The 20,944-nt window shown below is 45.3% G+C and overlaps 1 protein-coding gene across 6 annotated transcripts in view; it reads right to left on the bottom strand.

Moving 5' to 3' along the window:
- Positions 1–573: 573 nt before the first annotated feature.
- The window catches only part of ENTPD6 (ectonucleoside triphosphate diphosphohydrolase 6), a 38,627-nt gene continuing 18,256 nt past the window's right edge, over positions 574–20,944 (bottom strand). For 4 of the 6 annotated variants that reach the window (XM_019437196.2, XM_053890481.1, XM_019437202.2 and 1 more), the window contains 9 exons: positions 20,884–20,919; positions 19,894–19,982; positions 19,029–19,108; positions 18,311–18,375; positions 7,479–7,580; positions 4,829–4,969; positions 3,141–3,197; positions 1,844–1,956; positions 574–1,733 (listed from right to left, as the gene is read on the bottom strand). In XM_019437196.2, the coding sequence (XP_019292741.2) occupies positions 1,635–1,733; positions 1,844–1,956; positions 3,141–3,197; positions 4,829–4,969; positions 7,479–7,580; positions 18,311–18,375; positions 19,029–19,108; positions 19,894–19,982; positions 20,884–20,919 (782 nt within the window). In that variant the 3' untranslated portion in view covers positions 574–1,634. The remainder of the gene's footprint in view (positions 1,734–1,843; positions 1,957–3,140; positions 3,198–4,828; positions 4,970–7,478; positions 7,581–18,310; positions 18,376–19,028; positions 19,109–19,893; positions 19,983–20,883; positions 20,920–20,944) is intronic. The other 2 variants (XM_019437199.2, XM_019437200.2) reach the window with 2 other exon arrangements.

Below are 20,944 nucleotides of genomic sequence, written 5' to 3'. Positions count from 1 at the left end.
CCCTGCCTCCACCCCTGGGGACGAAGGGCTCTTGGAGGTAAGGAGTAAAACTAACCTCCTGTATCTCTCTGCAGAGCCCTTTCCCCAACACAGGCCTCCACTCATGGGCTCATTCAGTAGTCACATCGGTCCTGGTCCTGCAGTGGCCCTAAGTAGTTGAGGGGCCAGACCCTATGCTCACACCCAGTCTTTGTCTGGCATGCGACCCCTTTCCAGCTGTCCCAGATTAAAGCCAGATCCTCAGAGAACACACTGCAAGCTGGGTCACAGCATCTTCTTGAGAACTCCACACTGCACATGGCTGCGGGTCACAGTCTCAGGGAAGAGGGGAGCTCTGCTGGGAAGACAAGGGGCTCGCCTATAACCACAGGCATGCATGATGGCCTGAGGATGCCCTCCCTATGCCCTTCTGTTGTTTTCTCCTTATGAGGCACACTGACAAGAGTTAATGTGCCACCTGTCACCTGGCATGGACAGTTCTTTGTTTCAACTATAGTAAACAGGGATCTCAGGGGCTTTTCCACCAGGGGATGAACATTGCTGATGCTCACCTAGAAGAGTGACTGGAGAAGAAACCCTTGTAAACCCTTTATTTTGAGTGGAACACATGAGGTTCAGCTTATTCCATATACCATACATTCACTGCAGAACGACTGTGGCCCCAGGGCCTATGTCTCACAGACTTCACGTCCCGATGCAAGAGGGCCCAGAGCCAGTGTCCTACAGAGGCCCCAGACAATGGGCATAGCCCTGTACCCCAGCAGAGCCTCAAGAAGGCAGTTCTGGGGATTGCAGTCCACCTGACCCACAGGGGGATGGTGTGTGTCTTCAACACTGCTCAGCTGCAAATGGCTCACGGTAGCAATACATTCACTGGGGCTCAGAACACAGCTGCTACACAAACACCCAGCACCACACAACAGAGATGTCACTCACACAGCACAGCCATAAATATTGTAAGCAGGTCATGCTCACATTCAGACCTCCTCTGAAGAGCTGGGACACACAGAGGTATTTCCCCCAGCCCTCTTCTACTCACAAGGCCAACTTCATCAGCTTGCCCCAAGCCATCCAAGAACCTGAGAAAACAGACCTCTGGATGACCTCGCATGTCCATAACCAAAGAGGAGGCCAATGCATTCAGGTCCGCCCTATTCATTGTCCCAGAGGACATGGTGGTTGCCACTTGGCCCACCCTGAAAGCAGCCAGGACAGCCTGTAAAACCTCCCCACCAAGTCTCTGGGGAGAAGGTGGAGGTCCACCCTGGGGATGAGAGGAGGGACCAGACAGGGGCAGGGAGACAAAACAAGACTCCTGTCACAGAAACACGTTACAGTCACCCAACCCTGCATACAGGGGAGGGATGGGGGATGGTGTGCCTGTGTCATACTAAACTTGACATGTGCCCTTTGCCCTGTCTGGTTTACTGCCCACCTAGGGCTGAGGCAGGAGGAGACACTAGGCCTGGTCATGTTCTAGCCCTCTGCCTGTCCAGGGGCAGGTCTGCAAGGCCAAAGGGAAAGGGGTGGCAGCCCGAGCAGTGGCTTCCTCCCAACACATCAAGGCGTTCCACACAGGTCTGTTCTCATGGAGATGGAGCCGCTCTGTAAGGATGGCTGGGGCAGCTTGGCCACTATGAGGCTGGATTCTTCTGTCTTCTCAGGGAGTCGATGTAATGAAAAATGGCCCCCAGAGCCCAGCTGGTCTCAACATTGTTGATTTTCCGAGTCAGCTTGAAAACACAAAGGAAGGCGCAGAGTGGGCATGGTTGGGAGGCTGGAAGCAGTACCCCCAGCCCTTGGGGTCATAAAGGGCACAGGAGCACCCAGAGACAGTCTTTACCTTCAGCACTTTGTTCTCTGGGAAGCCAAACTCTTGGAGCAGCAGGCTGATGTAGGTGAGGTCCATGCACAGAAAGGGGTTGCCTGGAGGATGGGTCTCCGCTGTCCTGCACACTGGGGGTGAGAGAGCCCTTTCCCAATCAGATTCCAAGTGGTTCATTCCTGGGTGGGATGGGGGGGCTCTATGCAGACTAGACTCCACCCACCCCAGGTGCCCACCCTTCACAGGGCTCTATGTTGGCCCAAGATTCTCACTGATTTAGAAAAGACTATAGCCCAGAGTGGGAAGGTGATCTGCCAAGAGCACACCAAAGGGTAGGGTCTCAAAGCTAACCAGCCTCCCCCGGGCCTGGCCTCCAAGACCAAGAGGGACTTGTGTGTCTTGTCTTGGTGTCATGGGCCTAAGGCCAAAGTCTCACAGGGCATAGCTCTGCACCTATGACTTCTAGATACCTCTCTCAGGGGTGGATCTGGGCTTTCTGGGGAATGAAAACACCAACAAATCTGGCTCAGAACATTCTACTCTTATTCTCAAGGAGGATGAACAAACCTACCAATAGCCTTCCCAGAATTCTGCTCAGAACCTTTTCCTGTTGAAAAGTCATGACAAACCTCTCTAAGTGACAAGAAAACTTGAAAAAAAAAAAAAGCCACTTTGAAGGGGAAGGGGAGAAAGGACTTTCTATAGAGAAACATATGAAGTTTAACTCTTTTGATCTGCAATTAACAACAACAACCAAAGAGCAGAATATTTACAGACAGCCTTCATTTCACACCCCAGCCAGCCAGATTGAGTGTGATGGACAAAGGAGGAGAGGAAGGGGGACTGCTGGGTCAGTCACCTGCAAACTCAAGGGGAATAGCTCTTCACTCCCTACATGTTGGGCTCTGCTGTGCAGGGGTTGTTGGTGTGACAATTGTGAATTTGCTGGGACAGTATCAGGGGAAATCCCTGAACCGCAGTGAAGAGGTGTCAGAAACAGTGAAATCAAGGGAGTCCATTCCTAACAACCTTAGAACTAGAAATATGCCGCATCACAGCCAGGGACACTGAGGCTCCCCTCTCCCCCTGCTGTGGCCACACAGGATGTGGCTGACCTGTGGTCTGGGCCCAGCACAGTGACCCCAAGCACCCTCTCCCACCTCTGAACACTCATCTGCCTGGCTGAATCAGGAACTAAATCCAGAAGTTCTCAGTACTGCCTCACAAGCACCAAGGTACATCTGCCACACAGAGGGACTGGGTCCCTGTCTCCCGCTCTGGCTCTTCTCACCCAGGCAGTGCAGCCATCACTCACCATACTTGGCTGCGATATCAAAGTCTCCCACGACGAGGCTGCCTCCCTTCTCCACATCTGTGGGATAAGACCAAACACCTGGTCTGCACCAGCATCCCTGGAGCACCAGCATGCCCTGAGGCTGGTGCCCATGAGAGGATGATGTAAGGCGGCGTATCCAGGCTGACTGCAAGTGGGGCAGTGGCCCTCCCATGCACTGATCATTTGTCCAAAGTGACGTGGCTGGGGGTGGGTAGGTGTTCCATGCAGGACACCACATGGGGATGATTAGCACAATCATGGGGCTTAGAGGGTCCCTCAGAGGAAAGGCACCAGGATCCCTGGACCCCAGAGACTGGGCAATCTCTTAATTTTAAGTTAAAAAAAAAATAAAAGGGAAGAATTGGATACATTTTCTCAAGCTGTGGCCCAGAGTTCAGCAATGGTATTCTGGTATCAATTTTATGAATGTGGAAAAAAAATTCTATAAAAAAAGTCAAATAGTGGTTTGCCAGGTCTTAGATCAAATGGTCAGAGAGACTTTACAGGGCTCTCCAGAAGGGAATGGCCCCAGCCTTCTGTGACATTCCTAGGGAGGGAGGCATGGCAGCTGTGTCTCCCAACTCTCAAGAATGGTGATTGTTTCTTCAACGCACCCCAAAACCTCTACTTTTCAAAGAGGAGCCTTGAGATATCCCACACACTTATGTTTCATAGGGGGCAGCTGCTCAGTGAGCTGAATTTTCCTTGACTTTGGGCATTTGCTCAGTCAGCAAATGTCACATTGAAGATGGATACCATTTCTGAAAACAGACCTAAGCAGCTCTTTCAGAGCCATGTGTGACCACAAAAGGGAGTTGGAAGAGCTTTTCTGAACAGGCCAGCATCTCCCAAGGTCACTCTGGGAGGTTGTTGGTCCCCTAGGGAAAGGGCAACCTGCAGCCAGTGATAAGGTGATGCTGGGAGGTGTCTCTTCAAGCCAGCCTAGGAGAGTGGAGTCCCCCAGTGTGCTGCCAGGCCAAATTTGTGTGTGGTAGGCCCTGAGCATCGTGATGTCCGCAGCCAGTGGCACAGTCAGGAGAGTGGGGATCAACTAACATTGCTCCAGGTATAGGGAGCCTGCAGGGGCCCTCAGTCCTGGCAGGTCAAGTGGCCATAGGGCCAGCTACCAGGAGGTAGCTTGTTCTATGCCAGAGAGAGAGACCTGGGGCCTGAGCAAAGGGTGAATAGAGATCATTTTCCACCTGGACTACCCACCCTTGGGTGGTAGTGTTCCACACTGGTCCCAGGCAGCAGGTGGCTCAGGGAGCCTGGAGACGCCACAGTGCCCATAAGCTCCTGAAGCTGGTCAGTGGGCTGACCCCTCCCCATGCCAGCCTAGGTGCCAGATGGGGAAAGATGGCCATGTAACCAAGGGCTCCCTCAGCTAGAGACCTGGGGGCCAGGCAGGAATGGCTGAGGGTCTGAGTTACACAGGTGCGTCAGTTCTGCCTTAGAGCAGAACAACTCAACAGCAAGTAACTGTTTTTGCACTGACATTGTATTACTAAGTGGCTCAAAAACCTGCTTTATTTTTGAAAAGGGGGCTTACTATTGCCTATACGGATGACAAGACACTTGCCCTCCTGTCTACTTCCAGTTGTGAGGGTCACTGATGACATGATTACTCTCTGCCGTGGGCCCTCTGCACACCTCAGCCCCACCCTTACCTATGAGGCCAACATTTGCTGCAAGGTCATAATAGTAGGAAAAAGCATAAAAATCCACATCCTTCACTTCTTCTGTTCTATGCACTTTGTTTCGAAGGATTTCCGACACTCTGCTGGCACACAGCTCATGGAGGTTCACTGCTGAGGCAAAGGAAAAGCACAAAGATAGCAGTTCGGGGGCTCAACACCTGGGCCACGCAGCCTCCAGGGCTCTGTCCAGTGATTTGACGCCCTGACCTGGAGGGTGTGGCAGGGCAAAAAGCCTGCATAGCACCTACCCTGAGTCAGGGTGCTCATCAACACCACACATATCAACAGCAAACTTTCAGGAGCCACAGTACTGTGGGCCCAGGTCAAGGGAGAGAAACCCAAAGCATGAAGGTGGCCAGAGACGGTGTGGTCCTCAACCCTGAAGGACATCAGCCCTTGGCTCAGCACACACAGCTGTCCTAATGCAGCCCAATGGGTTCAAGTTCACACTGTTTACTCTCTGCTAGCCCTTACTGAGCTCTGAACATGCAGGCTATCCCATCAGCCACTGTGGAAGTGGGACCTGCACCCTCCTTATGTCACAGATGAGGAAACTGAGGCCTAACAGGCAGCTTGCCAAGCTCACACAGCTGGCAATTAACCCCTTGCTCGGAAGAAGGACAACAGAGAGCCCCAGAGGTTATCAAACGTGGATATCCCATAGCCCACCCCTGGACTCAGCTTCCCATCTCCCCCAACAGACCTGTCCATGGCCTGAAGGCAGCTCCAGCCAGTTCTCCCCTTGTCCTTGTCCGCTGGATCTCATTTCCCTCCACTGTCCCTTGTCAGGACAGCCATACTTCCACTTCCTCATTCCTTAAACACAGCAGCCATCCCAGGGCTTTTATACTTGCTGCTCCTCTGGCCTGGAGAACTGCTGCTTTAGATCATCTGTGTGCCTTATTCTCCATCTCTTTAGGTCTTGGCTCAAACACCACTCCATGAAGTGAAATATGATATTTAAAACAGCTATCTTCCTCTCAGGTACCCCCTCCCCACAACCCCTTCTGTTTCTTTCTTCAAGTTACTTTCTTGTTTATCAATTCCTCTCACTGAAATGTCAGCTGTATGCCAGTGGCTGCAACAGGGCCTGACGCATAGGACGTGCATGAGCAGCTGGCTGAGTCGGTGACCTCCATGGTCAATAATAAGAAACATATATTTGGTCTTTGTTCTGGACACAGCTTCTAAAACCCTTGGGATTTCCCGAGGGATGGAGATAAAAGGAAGATCTTCTGTTACTCAGGATAAATCCGCCCCTTTTTCTCAAGTATACCTGAGTTTATGGGAATGAGTGGGCTCTTGTTGGTGGGTCCCTGAGTGGCTTCAGGATGGCAGCTGGTTGTCAGAGGAGCCAACCATGTGATTAGAGGGTTGGAACTTTCAGCCCACCCTTCAAAATTCAGGGAGGGCAGGGGGTTGGGGCTTGAGTTAATCACCAGCAGACAATGATGTAATGACCTATGCCTGTGTAGTAAAGCTTTATAGAACCCTAAACAATAGGTTCCGTGAGCTTCCTGGGTGGTGAACACATGAAGGTACTGGGAGGTGGTGTCCCCAAGGAGTGCAGGGAGGCTCCACACCCCTTCTCCAACACCCTGCCCTATACATCTCTTCCATTTGGCTGTTCCAGACTTGTGCCTTTTATAATAAAACAGTGATATTATGTAAATTGCCTTCCTGAGTTCTGTGAGCTATTCTGGCAAATTATTTGGGGGTGGTGGTGGTGGTTCGTGGGAACCCCTAATTTGTAGTCGGCTGGTCAGAAGTATAGGAGGCCCAGGACTTGCTATCTGCATCTGAAGCAAAGGGGGGTGAGGGGAGCCTTGCAGGTCTGAGCCCTTAACCTCTGCAGTCTGCACTAACTCCGGGGTGAGTCTGAACAGAATTATTCATGTGTGGAGAACTGGTGGGTGTGGGGAACTCCCTCCCCTCCCCTGCCCACATTTGGTGTCAGAAATGTGAGTAGGAATAGCTCTGTCACCAAAGACAGACAAACCTCATGCCCATTATGTCCAGCCTGGAAACAGTTCAATGTTTCTTTTAGCAAAAACTAAAGGAGCACAGAGCAACCGAAGACCACGTGGGGCAAGAGGGGTCAGGCTGGTGAGACAGCACACCCAATGTCACAGGCTGGGGGGGCTATGCCACCTGGAGCAGCCTCTCCTGTGCTCACCAGGCAGCCTGAGGTGATAGGTGGAGGGAACTGATTCCACTGAAGAAGCCATTTCTCCCTCTTTTCAGAGATAAGCTCACACTGCTACTGGGCCAACAGCCCCAACTTGGCCATTTGTCTTAAGAGTGGTGGAATGTTCAGGTCCTACCTCACTGGAGGCTTGTTAGGAAGTGCAGTCTTTTGGAAGAAAGTATGTGGCGACAGACAAGGGAGCCTTGTGCAGAGACCCCATGGGAGCCAACAGTTCCCAGTGTGTTCTGGCGAGGGCCTCCTGCAGCCCTGACAGTTCACAGAGGTGCTTCCATTTCAAGTGAGGGCTTGTCTGTGAATGAGGCTTGGCAACAGCCTCCCTGCTTCTGAGAGGTATTCAGAAGGTACAGGAGAGAGGGAAGGCTGCGGATCTTAACCCTCATAAACCACTGATGAACAAGAACTCCACCATACCTGCCTTCTGTCCTGAAATTCTGTATGTTATTTCAGCATGTTGCCACTCTCCTGTGAAACCTGGAGACAAACAAGGGCTAACCAACTCCTTTCCATCCTCAGCTGAAATAAAGAGAAATAAGAAGAAAGGCACGTTATCACAGTAAGAATGGGGCACACATGGATTCTCCCGAGAAGAGGCCTATAACACAGAGGATTATAGGCTAGTGAGGGGAAGATTTTTCTCTCTCCCTTAACTACCTAGAAGAATTTAGATAGTGTGTCTAGCCTAGAAACAGGGCTGTTACCAGAGATATTTTAATCTAAGTGACCTCTGTATGGATGGGCAAACATCTAATAACCAAACCTCTGTTCTTGTGTCCTGTGAATCACCTCCTTCCCTTTTAAAGCCCCCAGGCCCCTGGTCTATTTCTTAGCTCAGGATGACACATAGCCTCAATTGCCCAACTTGTCCTTGGTGTCATATTTCTCTGGGGCTCCCATACATTTGTAATTAAATGTCTTTCTCCTATTAATCTGTCTTATGTCAATTTAATTAATATACTAGCCAGAAGAACCTAGAAGGGCAGGAAAAATTTTTCCTCCCCAACAGTTGGGGAGCCAGCCAGGAAAAACTTCACTGGCTGCAAACTGCTTGTTCTGAGGCTGCTGCAGCTGAGAGATCCTGAGACTTCTGACAGGTGTGGCACAAGGTACGAATTTTGTCAGGCTCCTGAATCTCTGCCTGTAGGGTCCAGTGGAAATGAGTGGTGAAAATCTACCCCCACCCTTCTAAATTTAGATTAGCAGGAGAAAATATTTGTACAAGTTCCTTGGGTATGGTGACTCTGGTAAAGATTTATTATTAACACTCTTGACTTTTTTATTGATCCTTTTTGTTGCAGAGATGGTCACTGCTTTTCTCTGGTCTGTCATCATTTGTCATAAGAAGGAAGACCACAGGGTAGAACGCAAGCCTAGGTCCTATAAGCCTGCTGAGTTCACAGTTCCCACCAGACTAGTGTCTGTTTAGACAAATGTTGCTGTGGGTCAATATGCACATGAGGTAAAGGAAGTTGCTAGGGGACATCTTGGAAGCCAAAGCCACAAAACAGGTAGGCATGGGTCAAGCACTTAAAAGCTGTCAGAGTGCTCCCTGTCTAACCCAAAGACTCCTGTGTTAGGATGAGTTAGTCACAAAACAGGCCAGACTGACACTAGGTCACCTGTGAACCTTGAGAAAACTGCCATACGAGGTACTCTGTAAAACACTTCACAATCTCTAACCCAGCAACACATCCCTCTCAGGTACAATTTGGCTGAGACACCAAAGGCTCAGCTAAAGCTGTTAATGTGCCTATAAGGGACTTTCCTTTCATTTTGTTTATGTATTGAGAGCTTGTCTTTATGACCAGTGAGAATATTCTCTCTGTATACATCACATGCATCTCGGTGGCTAGCTGAGTAGTCTGTGGTTCCGAGACTTTAAGTCACAAGAAGCACTCTTTGTCTGACCAGGCCAGCTCTCAGGAGAGTTTGTCACAGGGGTCCTGGTCCATATGGGGTTTTTGTCATCTCAACCTTCACTGTTTTGTCAGTGCCGAAAAAGTCCCATTTTAGCAGTGCCTACCTGGTATCTGATTAGCAGGTGTGTGACTGGAGGTGCCTCATGTTCTCATGGGGAACTGGAAAGTGTTTTCATGACACCATTCTTACTGCTTGCAACAACAAAAGGCTTTACTTTCTTAGACTATTTCTGGGAGTAAACTTTCTGGATCTTATAAGGGCCCATCATCTTTTGGGACACTTCTTGTGTTCATGGTTAAGCCATAGAAAGGCTTATTGGTTTGAGTCACTATTGAGATTAATATAAAAATCCTGCTCACCAATGGCCAATGAATCCTTTGAATTGATAATATTTGAAAGAAAGAAAAATATTTCTGAGAGTTCTCAATTATTATCCTAAATAATTGTCTTATTGGTACCTATAGAAAGACCAAGTTAAAAAAAAAAACAGACACGAAGAAATGTAACAGCTAAGCTTTAGGGACTCCTTTAATAAGATGGGGCAGGGGGAAGAAAGGAAATTAGACTTAAAACAAAAATGAAAGTCCCCATCCAACATAAATTTCTTAAAATCTGGCCCTGTCTCCTCAGCAACTTCCCTTAACTCCCAAACTCGTCCACCTTCCCCAGAAAATCCCTTAAACACTGAACTGCTTACTTTAGCTTCCCTTTCCCTACAAGATTTACAGAGAGCACTCTGGCCTGATCTCTATGCCCAGGGTATACAAGTTACTCATATAAATACTAAAAGCCAAAAAACAAATTTAACAGTAGCACCCAAGGTAGACAATAAGGCTTAGAGAGAAAGCTCCTTGCTATAATCAGGCTCTGCTAGCTTTAGGTCTTCCTGTGCAATGTCCTTTACAGCTACATCCTAGATTCCCACCCAAATAATTCACATGCCCTAGATAGCAGATTTTTAAAATTATAAAGCCCTTAAAGGGCCTTAAAAGTCTTGACTTTCATTGGATTCTACCAAATTAAAAGAAAATCCCAGATTAATGTCCATTTACAACCCTACTCATAGGGATCTTGTTTGGGTGCTAAGGGGCATTCTTCCCATCATGGTTATATTGTAGTTATCAGACAAGCCAGATAGCTCCCTGAAAGTCCCTGCCCCCACCCAAGGAAACAGATGACTAGCATTTCTCCTAGGACCTCCTATAAATGATCAGCTGAAGGCTGATGTTAGGGGCTGATAGGCTTTTCTTCCTAAGATGAAGGTCCAAGGTTGAAATGTGCACTCAGAAAGGAGGCCTTTGTTAAAATACTATATATAGACTTTACAAAGGCATACTGCATTAATCCCGGAAAACATCTGCTGTTTGTCCAGACTGAAAATTGCCAAGACATTTAAAAGATTTTTTTAAATAGCTCTGTGGCTGGAGACCGGCCAGACTGGAAAATGATATTCAGAGACTGATAGGATTTTTTAGGTCTTTTCCTCTAAGCTAAAATGAAACTATGTTCTCAGAGGAAAAGAAAAATCTTCTGAAGCCTCTATAAAAAGTTTTATTACTAAAACACTACAAAGCTCTTATATATATATATATGTTTATATATATAAACATACATATATGTATATATATAAACATATATATATGTATATATATGTATATATATATATACACGTATATATATATAAACATATTAATATAGTTGGATGGGTGGATCAAACTATGATATCATTTAAGCTGCAACCCAATTCTTTTAAAGAATTGAGAACTGTCCTTGTCTTACAAATCTTTGCAAAACTAACAGTGCAGCTTTACAGGCAGCTCAAAGCTCACCTGTTCATTTTCACCAATCCTCTCCCCCTCAATTTATCATCAACATGCATTCTTCCTTGTGCCTTTGAAATTGAAATGTTAAAGTACAAAATTCAGGGAGGTAAAACAAAAAAGGGAATGGTCACTTGGAACTTGGGCTCATAGGAAATTTTAAGTGTATGGAAACTGTAAGGTCTCAGTTTGCATCTGTTGATATGTTTATGTATTGTATATGTATGTGTTGTAATTGGGTGATATCTTCTATGTCCAAATGGTGTCAACAAAACTAATTTGTAAGAGAGCTCTATTTAATTGGCTTAAAGAAATGAAGTGTTTACATAAATTGAATTCTCAAAAATATGCAGAAACTAGGGATGCCTGGCTGGCTTAGTTAGTGGAGCATGTGACTCTTGATCTCAGGGTCATGGGTTAGAGCCCACATTGGGCATAGAATTTACTTAAAAAAAATTAAGGAATAAAATACTTCTTTTTTTTTTTTTTTGAGAGAGAGAGAGAGAGAAAACGAGCATGCACACTTGCGAGAGGAGGAGGGGCAGAGGGAGAGAGAGAAAGAATCTTAAGCAGGCTCCAGGCTCAGCACAAAGCCAGATGCAGGGCTTGATCCCATGACCCTGGAATCATGACCTGAGCTGAAATCAAGTCAGTCACTCAACTGACTGAGCCACCCAGGCACCCCAAAGACAAAATCTTTAAAAAAAAAAAAAAAAGAAACTAACCCAAATGTTTTCAAGTTAATGTGATCTAGTATTAACCTTTAGTAAATAAAAACTAGTTTAAGTTTGTTGATTAAAACAGGCAGGTCTTCAGAAGTTAATCAGTATGGCAGAGTGCCTGGGTGGCTCAGTGGTTGAGTGTCTGACTCAACTCTTGATTTCAGCTCAGGTTACAATCTCAGGATTGTGGGACTGAGCCCATGCTGAGCATGGAAAACTGCTCAAGCTTCTCTCTCTTCCTCTCAAATTAAAAAAAAAAAAGTTACTAGTATGAAATATGAATATCACTATGAATAGCACTATATCACTTTTATTCCACCTTGGTTTACTTAAGGTCAAATAAGCTCATGCCATCTTTTACAAAAATCTATCAGCCAGAAAAATAGCTTGGGATGATGGCTGACTTTATCTAAGGTCTCATAAAGCAGTCTAAACACAGTTGTTAAGAACAAGTAAATTAAATAGATACAAGTAGTATATGAGATTTTTAGGTGAACTTTTCTGCAATAATTATGTTTTATGGTATGTGTACTTAAAAAATTTTCCCAAATCTTTTGGATAAGCTAAAGCTTTAAACTTTTGCTAAATGATGATTTAAGTTAAATTCACTGACTATCCAGACCATTTCTAATTAAGAGAAAATACTGGAACATTAATTACTGAACATAGATTTAGACACTTTTATTTCCTTTTACAGAAGAACTAAAAGGTATTTGGATCATGAGTAAACATATCTTATGCCATACTGAAAAAAAAAATTGTGCTATGAGGAAGCATATGTCTCTAAGAATTATTGTTTATTTATTTGGGGGGGGAGGGGCAGAGAGAGAGGGAGACACAGAATGTGAAGCAGGCTCCAGCACAGAGCTGTCAGCACAGAGCCTGATGTAGGGCTCAAATTCACAAATGGTGAGATCATGACTTGAGCCAAAGTTGGAAGCTTAACCCACTGAGCCACCCAGGCACCCCTAGAAATTATTAAATGTATTCATAAGTTTGCCAATCTAAACAATGCTGGTGTGACGTAGTTTACAACTGTTAACTTCTTAGGGGTTCTAAGAGTTAATTCTAATTAATATATGTAACTAAAATTACTAGCAATAATAAGGGAAACAACTCTGTATGCAAAGACAGTAAAATGTGCTTTCAGTAAGAAGAGGTATGAGGTATGAAGATGCATTTTTGTTAAGGAGAAAGAAAGTAAATTTGATCCAGGTAAAACTGGTTATTTCCAAATGGGCAGGAGAAGAATAAAGACCAATTAAATGGAAAGCTGGAAAGATAAAATCTTACCTTGTGTGGTTAAGTTGGCTAAAACTGAATGAATTTATTTAGGTTATAAAATGAAGCTTTAAAATCAGTAGTGTACTTATATGAAACCAAAATTGAATGTTCTTTCACCTACTAAAAGGACAAAGTTTTCTGGGACTAGTAACTGGCCTGTTCCTGATAAGACCGTGAAAGGCTTTTTGTTACCTTTTAAGTAACCAGCCTACAAAAACAAAGATTATGTTTTATCAAAAAATTTTGTTTTATCAGGTCTTTGACCAGTTTTGCTCACAACTATGTAACCTTCTGTTTTGCCCTCCCAAAGGATTTTACCTTTGTCACTTTGGTTAAACAGATAAGTAATGTTTCATAGTGATCAGTAATTTGTATTCGTCAAGTGTACAAATCTTGTGGTTTTTTTTGACAAATTTCCAAAATCAAATTCTAAATGAATTCTTTTTTGGCCTCCAACTAAGTTTGAGATTTTTAAGAGGGCAAGGATAACATCTCAAAATATACGCTCTCTCTATAAAAAGAGATGTTACACTGAGTTTATTTGTTATGTTAAATTACCTGGGAAGCATGTCAGATAAGTGATGATAAGCCTTCTTAGATTATAACATATGAGTAAATGTTACTAACATACATATTATAGAAATTGTTAAGAAATTCCTAAAATTCTGGTATGTCCTGGTATAATGTTGTGTCATAATTCTGTTACCTTAAAATATTGCACACCACAGAAATAACCAGACCTCTTTGCCAATTCCACTACCATGAACTCTCATCAGATCTTTGACAATGGGTATTTTAATGGTCACTTACAGTTACTATTTTTACTCTTGCAAAAGTGTTCCTACAAAAGGAGCATTCAAGAAAAGGACTTTTGACAAGTCCAGGTTTCTGATAACTTTATGATCATAAAACCGGGCTGGGTAAGAATTTCGAGAGCTAAAGAGAAAACGGGATTTAAGGGAAACAAGTACTAATTACATGGAACTGAATAAACTGAGGAGAATTATAATTTTTATGAGTTTTTGTTTGGAATATTGCCTGTTCTGTTATGTTTTTCCAGATTTAGAAAAAAATTTTTAAAAATATATTTATTTATTTTGAGAGAGAGCGTGCAAATCAGGGAGGAGCAGAGAGAGGGAGACCGAGAATCCGTTGCAGGGCTCAAAACTCAAACCATGAGATCAAGACCTGAGCTGAAACCAAGAGCTGGCTGCTTAACCAAATGAGCCACTCAGGTGCCCTTGTTTTTCCAGATTTAAGGAAACATTTTTTCTCTTTTTTCTTAAGCTATCAACAACTTGGTAAGATATACCTTTGTGAACAAAGATGAAACAATTACTTTTTCTCCCTATGTGATACTTCCAGAATTTAGAAACTTACTGAATATGCTTATTTTCATGGCAATATAGTTACGTGTCTAAGTTCAGTAAGAATCCATTCTCCTGGGTCTCCAGAACACAACTGGAAACACTGGCTATATTACCAAGGTTTTTACTAGAATGTCATATTTGAGAAGGATGTGTGTAAGCTCAGACATGATCAGACAATTTTAAGGAACTAAGGCTGGTGTTATGAAGCCAATGAAGCACCTTGAAAAAACTGGCCTGATTTCTTGCTTGAAGGGTTCCTAGCATGCTTACAGGTGAGTAAATGTTTTCTGGCAGGTGCAGGAACCTCATGATATTTTAGACACCTCAAGAAAAGAGGAATTCACCTAAACTATAGGTATTGCAGGTTAAGTCTGATGGCCTTGGCTTGATGGTTCTAGCTTCAAGAGGCCATTTTAAAAACTTCAATCTGAGATTCCTTATGAAAGTTCCAGCAAAGAGGATTAAAAGAGCCTATATGATGGTCAATCCCTATTCTTGCTGCACTTATGCAAGTAATCAGACCAAATTTATTGAAACTAAACTTAATCTGCAAACAAATTAGTCTTACTGCGTTTATCTCTGGTAGAAATGGGGTGGCTAGTAGAAACCACAGTATACACTTCTACTCCTGCTGTCTCTGGGGTTTTATCTTCTGCCTATAAGCTGGACTGGAGCCTCATTATTCTACTCTTCTCGGATAGCTGGCTATAACTCTCCAAACTAACATTTCCAGTTTTTCTCCTACACCTCTGACTTGGAATCATTGAGAGCTAAATTGCCCTTTTTTGAAGCCATTAAACCTAGACTGGACAATTGGATATAAATTTCAGAGAATCATCACAACAGCTCACATATGGATAATCTTCATGCCGGCTGCTATGTGGAGCACTCAGAAAGATCACCAAAGACATTCAAACTGCAACAGGAAAACCTATCAGTTTGCCGCTGTCTGCCCTCAGTCTGTCTGAAGGTGCTTCAAGCTGAACATCTAGAAAGCTTCTCAAATGGCTGCCTTCAGAACAGAAACTAGGATTACAATCTGCCAGTCATTAACCACTATGTTTATTTCCACAGAAATGTATTTTACTTAAATACCTGATTTCCGGCACCACAGGCCTAACTTTGGGTGCCCACCTGCATCACTGCCTCCTGAAATGAGACACAACTATCTAACTGAACCCATCCATTATCAGGACTAAGAGCCTGGTTCAGTGATATGGAACAATCTACTAGCTTGAGTTCTGGACTGTGAAACTTCTTAGAAAAATTTCAAAGGTAGGACTAACAGGGAGTTGAATAGATGACCCCAAAATATGCCACTTTGGCAGGTGGAATGTTTTGAGCTAAAGATAATCAAGACTCAGAAGATTCAAGAAAAACTTTTACCTTTCTCTTAAATACTAAAAGAATTTAGATAGGGGGTCTAGCCCAGAAAGAGAGCTGTTACCAGAGTTAAGTTGTTAAGAATGACCTCCGTATGGGAGGGCAAACACATCTAATGACCCAACATCTGTTCTTCCTATTGTCTTGTGAATGCCCATCCCCCTCACCTTTTTAAACTGTACTTTTATTATTTTATTATTAAGTAATCCACTTCTGTGACTGTCATGAAACCCAGGCGGGGTTAACAGTAATGAGTCCTAGAGGTAACTACACCCAACTATGGACTTTCTGGGTATAAGCACTATCTTCCCTCTCTACCTCAGCTGAAAACCCAGACTCATGAGGCCTTAATCCCAGCCTCCCTATTCTTGGAAGATGCCAAAGCCAACTATATAGCAGGTTTTTCAGAGAAGATGACTTTGTCTTCCCAGAAGACAAATGCTCTAGTTTGCTTTATGAGGCAGATAGTAACCCCCAAGCCCCAAACCCCAAACAAGTTGGGACCTGCACAGACCTCACTGTGCCCTCTTCCCCTTTAAGGCCCTAGATCTCTATCCTATTCCTTAGCTCAGAATGGCACGTAAGCCTCAATTGCCTGACTTGTCCTTGGGTATCATATTTTTATGGAGTTCTGTGCATACATAATTAAATTTTTCTCCTATTAATCTATCTTATGTCAATTTAATTAATAGACCAAAAGAAAAAATTTTCCTCCCTAATACTAGTAATGGAGGCATCGGAGAGCTAAAGGAACATGCTTCTTTTTGCCAGATTAGACCTGACCTGTGGAAGGATTCCAGGTCAACTAGGGGAGGCAAAGACTTTTTCTATCACAGAAGTTGCAGCAAAATCTCATCAGTTCTAGAAACATAGCCACCACAAGCTTACATGCACTGAGGGGCTTCAAGGTTCCAGGCATTGGGTCAAGTGCTATTCAGTCAATTGTCACAACCATCTTAATAAAAGGGGAGCCAACACTACTTGATTTTATGAACAAATGAGGCAGCGAGTAACCTGGCAGGGCCAAGACAATGCTATCATGCCATGCATCTGTGTTGCCCCACAAGACAAAACCTGAGCCCCACAAATTGCAAAGGAAGCATGGTGGTTGGCCTCCAAGGCTGGCCCCACGATGCCACCCCTCGAGGATGTGCATGCTGAGAAGTGAGTCCCTATGTCTGCCCTTGATTCTGGCCTGGGGCTGCTTTCACCATGGAATGTGCAGGATATGATGGCATGTGACTTCAGGGCATTTTCCTTCCTGATCTGCCAGGGAGAAATGCAGGCTGCTCTGCTGGGGGTGGGCCACATGGAGGAGCACTGAGTTGCAAGACATTCACCCAGACACCCCAGGTGTCACCACACAACACCCTAGGGATCCTAGAAGAGGTGCTGCCCAGCTCAAGCCTGTGCAATCACGAGATACAACAATGACTGCTTTTTGCTTGTTTAACCAGTTTGGTGTGTACTTGTTGTGCAGCAACAGATAACACAATATGGAGATGACTCCTCTGGGGCAGGAGCTGTCCACACCCTTCATGGCAGGTGTTACAGTCCTATGTGTCCCAAGTGGGCACTTCATGCAGATGACAGGACTCCAAGGCTAGCCATGGACAAGGCTACCTGCCTTCTTCTTCTTGGCTAAATAGGTGTTTTCTGGTCCCAGAACAAAGTCTGCAGGTATGCCTGAGACATGGACATGTTTCTGGTTTGCAGCAAAGGGGATAGATGCCATAATAAGGTTGAACACTAGGATTTGAAATAAGTGAACTGAAATAAGATGTATGTGAAAAACAAAAATTCCTGCCGAACATTACCACCTGTCAGAACAACCAGGCCCTTAGAAGAAGTGCAGAGAAGTGCTAGGCCTATGGAGGGGAGCGGGTGTGGAGCAGGGAATGGCAGGGCTGAGGGAAGGGCTTGTGGCTGGAACACAGGTGTGCACTCACACACACACTTCTGGACCAGAGGCATGGGTCAAGGCCTTTGGGCCTTGATCGATGCCATCAGTAAAGAGAGGCCAATGCCAGCATCAGATTAGTGCCCCCCAAATCGGGAAACTCCTAAGTGTCTCCTAAGTGATCTCCTAAGACCTCATAAGAGTTCATGTATCCTGGTGGCCAGCACCAGGCTTCTCCTCAGCCAGGCCAGTCAGAGAAGATCAGAAAAGGCCTGGGAGGAAACATCCTGACCTGACATAGGCTCCATCTCTAGTCCAATGCCATGTCTACAGGAAGGGCCAAGCCCATGTTTAATGATCCTTCACAGAGCAAGAGAAGATGGAGGGACATTCTCATAAGACTAGAATTGCTGTGAATAAGGGAATTCAACCCCAGCTCCAAGGCAGCAGCCTCAGAATCACCTCCTCATGGTCCCTCCTGTACTGTCATGAAGAATAATGTTCCCTCCAGATCCTTAAAAACCAGTCCATTCCAAACACAGGTGATGATTATACAGTTTCTTGGCTAAAATCCCCCAGCTCAGTGTTTGAGAAATAACTTCACTAGCATCTCTTCCTTTTGAAAAATAACTTAGCAGGTACACAGCTAAAACACATCACCATTCATCACCATCAGAGTGCCCACTGACAAGATGTGGGGTGCGTCCCTCCATATGCATCCCTCCTGGGCTCTCCCAGTCCCCCAGGGCCCACGGGCTACTATGAGGGTGGAGGGTGGGAGCACCTTTCCTGAAGGGCCCCTGAAGGCTGCTGAGCAAGGAGGGCTCTGAATTCTCATTCCACTCACCAGGTTTCCCCTCTATGCCACCCAGAATTGCTAGCCGTGCCGACATCAATCCGAGGCCCAGGTAGCTGTGGAAAGACAATCCTAGGTGAGGGACTGGCCTGCCAGAGGAAGCGCTCGGTGCCATCTTCAACTCCACCTCCAGTATGGTCACCCGGCCTGGATCCAAAATAAATGGGAGAGGGAGGAAACCTGTGCCGAGGCAGCAGATTTTCTGCTCCTAGAAGCCTCTCTTTGTGGAGTTCAGGCCATTCAGTTCAACAAATGAAAGCCTATTAATTGACAAGAGCTTGCTTAGGAGCTGCGGGCACCAGTGAACAACACAGATGCGCCTTGATCTTTATGGAGCACATGTGCTTTATGCCAATAATCTACTAAAGGTGCCACGTAGTAAATAGATGGCTGAGAAAATTCCTGCACAATCCATGGGCTCTTCCCACCTTTTGGAAACCTCTTCCAAAGCAGAGGAGAATAAGCACAAAAAAGAGAAATGTGATTTTACTGTAGGTGAATTGAAAAATGAAGCAGGGAGAAGGCAGGAGAAGGGAGGAATAGCAGGGAGGAAGAAGAGGAGGAGGAGGGAGAGCCTCCAGTGGGGCATCCAGCAGAGGGGTTTCTGGGGCCTGGCCTGTTTGTGACCGGGTGCTCTGGCCACTGCACAGGGCTGGCTGAGTCATACTCCTGGACAGGCAACCCCTCCGCCCCCACTCCCAAAACAAACCTGTAGGAATAGAGCTTGTAGGTCCGATTAAACATCTGGAGTGACGTCAGGTAGCCAGGCGGGGAGGTCTGGAGGGTGTCCTGAGGAAGAATGTGAGGATCACTATCCTTCCTGCTGGTCTTTCATTTGAAAAGACCAGGGTATATGGAAACCAATTTTACAATAAATTTCATATAAAAAAATAATAAATACATGTCCAAAAAAAGAAAAGAAAAAGAAAAAGACCAGGGTATTCACAGATGTATTCAATTAAATTAGTTTTTTGTTAAGTCACATGTTATGAAAGAGTCTGGAACAAGCAAATGAAAAATAAAATGTCCAAAATGAAAAACTATGTTTTTCCTCCTTATAAGCAATATTTACCATTTTGACAAATATGGCCCAATCAAGACAATTATGAGTAAATTTAAATGTTCTTCCACCGAAAACTAAGAATAATAATAAAGCGGTTGGTGAGGAAGGCACTGTAGTTAACTATGGTCTTGACTGAGAGCATTTTTATCTCCTTTACAAGGTCTATCACACAGGGCTTGAGCTCTCTCAAGCTCTACTGGCCCCTTAACTAATAGCCCCTTTTCTGGCTGCCCTGGTGGGGAAGGGGAGCATCTCACATCTTATGGCCCAAAGGGTTCCAGGTAGCATCTAATTTATTATCCCATTGAAGACCAAATTTCCATTTTTTTTCCCTGGGCAGAGTTAAAATCAAGTGAAGAAGCATTAACTGTGAATGCTTCAGGACAGGAACTGACTACACAGGCCCAGAGGCTCCAGTTCTATGGGCCTCCCCTAAGGGGCTGCAACTCTTGGGGACAGGCAGCCTTGGGGGGGGGGTAGGGGCCACAGTGGGGTGACAGAGACCAGTTACCTCGACTCTTGGAAGGAAGGTGATCTGAGTGGACCCTCCACCCAAATCCAGCATGCCCACACTGCTCCTTCCTGGGGTTTTCAAACTGCCTGGAGCACAGTGAATAGAAACCAAAATAGCACTGTCACGTTAGTAATTAGACCAGAACAGCCAAAAAAGTAAAAAGAGTTTAGGAGCCAGGCCCCTCAGTGAAAAGAAGAACAGAGAAACAGCTGTATTTAACAATCTCTATGGAAGGATGCACTACATGTTTCAGGGACATGAACGTGGCTCCACTGGCTGTGGCTTTAACAATACAGGATGACACTGATCTTCAGCAGAGAAGTGGGGCCTGCCCTTATCTACTGCTCACCCCTCAGAGACAGACTTCCATGATGTCCCTTTATGCCCAGAGGCATGCCTTCCCCTAACTCAGCACTCCCAATCTGGCCCCTAACATGGCTCTCCACCCCAAGGGGCAAATTCTGCCACAAAGCTTCTTTCTTTTTCATATATGCATCACACACGCTAGTCTTTGCCATAATTACAATAAAGAGACAAAAATCAACATGTACTGAGAATAATCTAAGAATAACAACAACTTGCCACCTCGATCCAAGAACTAATGTTTTTGTTCCCTGTTCTGTCTACAGCACAGGAATTCAATTCTAAGGTGATGAGCATACGCCACATTTACTATGTGAAAGCATGACTGGTTTTATACATGACTTCCCTAAGAAATGAGAGGACAGGGTCCCAGGCAGGTATGGCTCCAGGACAAGAGGCTGGAGCCATGCTGGTGAAAACCAAGCGTACAGAGAAGCTGCTTTTCCTAGCATTTTTATCTGCAAGTTCCATGCTTGCCCTGATGAGCCCCCAACCCATCCCAACACCCTACTTTGGGTAGCAACACTGGGGAACCCTAAGGGGTTAAAGACTAGAAATGAGGCTGCTGCTGTCAAGAATGGCATCTGCGGACTGTCAGCTTCTGGCGGGTGGGGAGGAATGTACCTGTTAGGAAGTTGACGGTGATCCACGCTGAAACGCCTATAAGAGAGGGTCACAGACAGCA

This window comes from Panthera pardus, unplaced genomic scaffold, assembly GCF_024362965.1.
Source record: "Panthera pardus isolate Hobbes unplaced genomic scaffold, ASM2436296v1 HiC_scaffold_25, whole genome shotgun sequence".
In the NCBI taxonomy this organism is placed as follows: Eukaryota; Metazoa; Chordata; class Mammalia; order Carnivora; family Felidae; genus Panthera; species Panthera pardus.
Note: the sequence above shows the minus strand (reverse complement) of the source record. Positions and strands in the feature narration are given on the sequence as shown.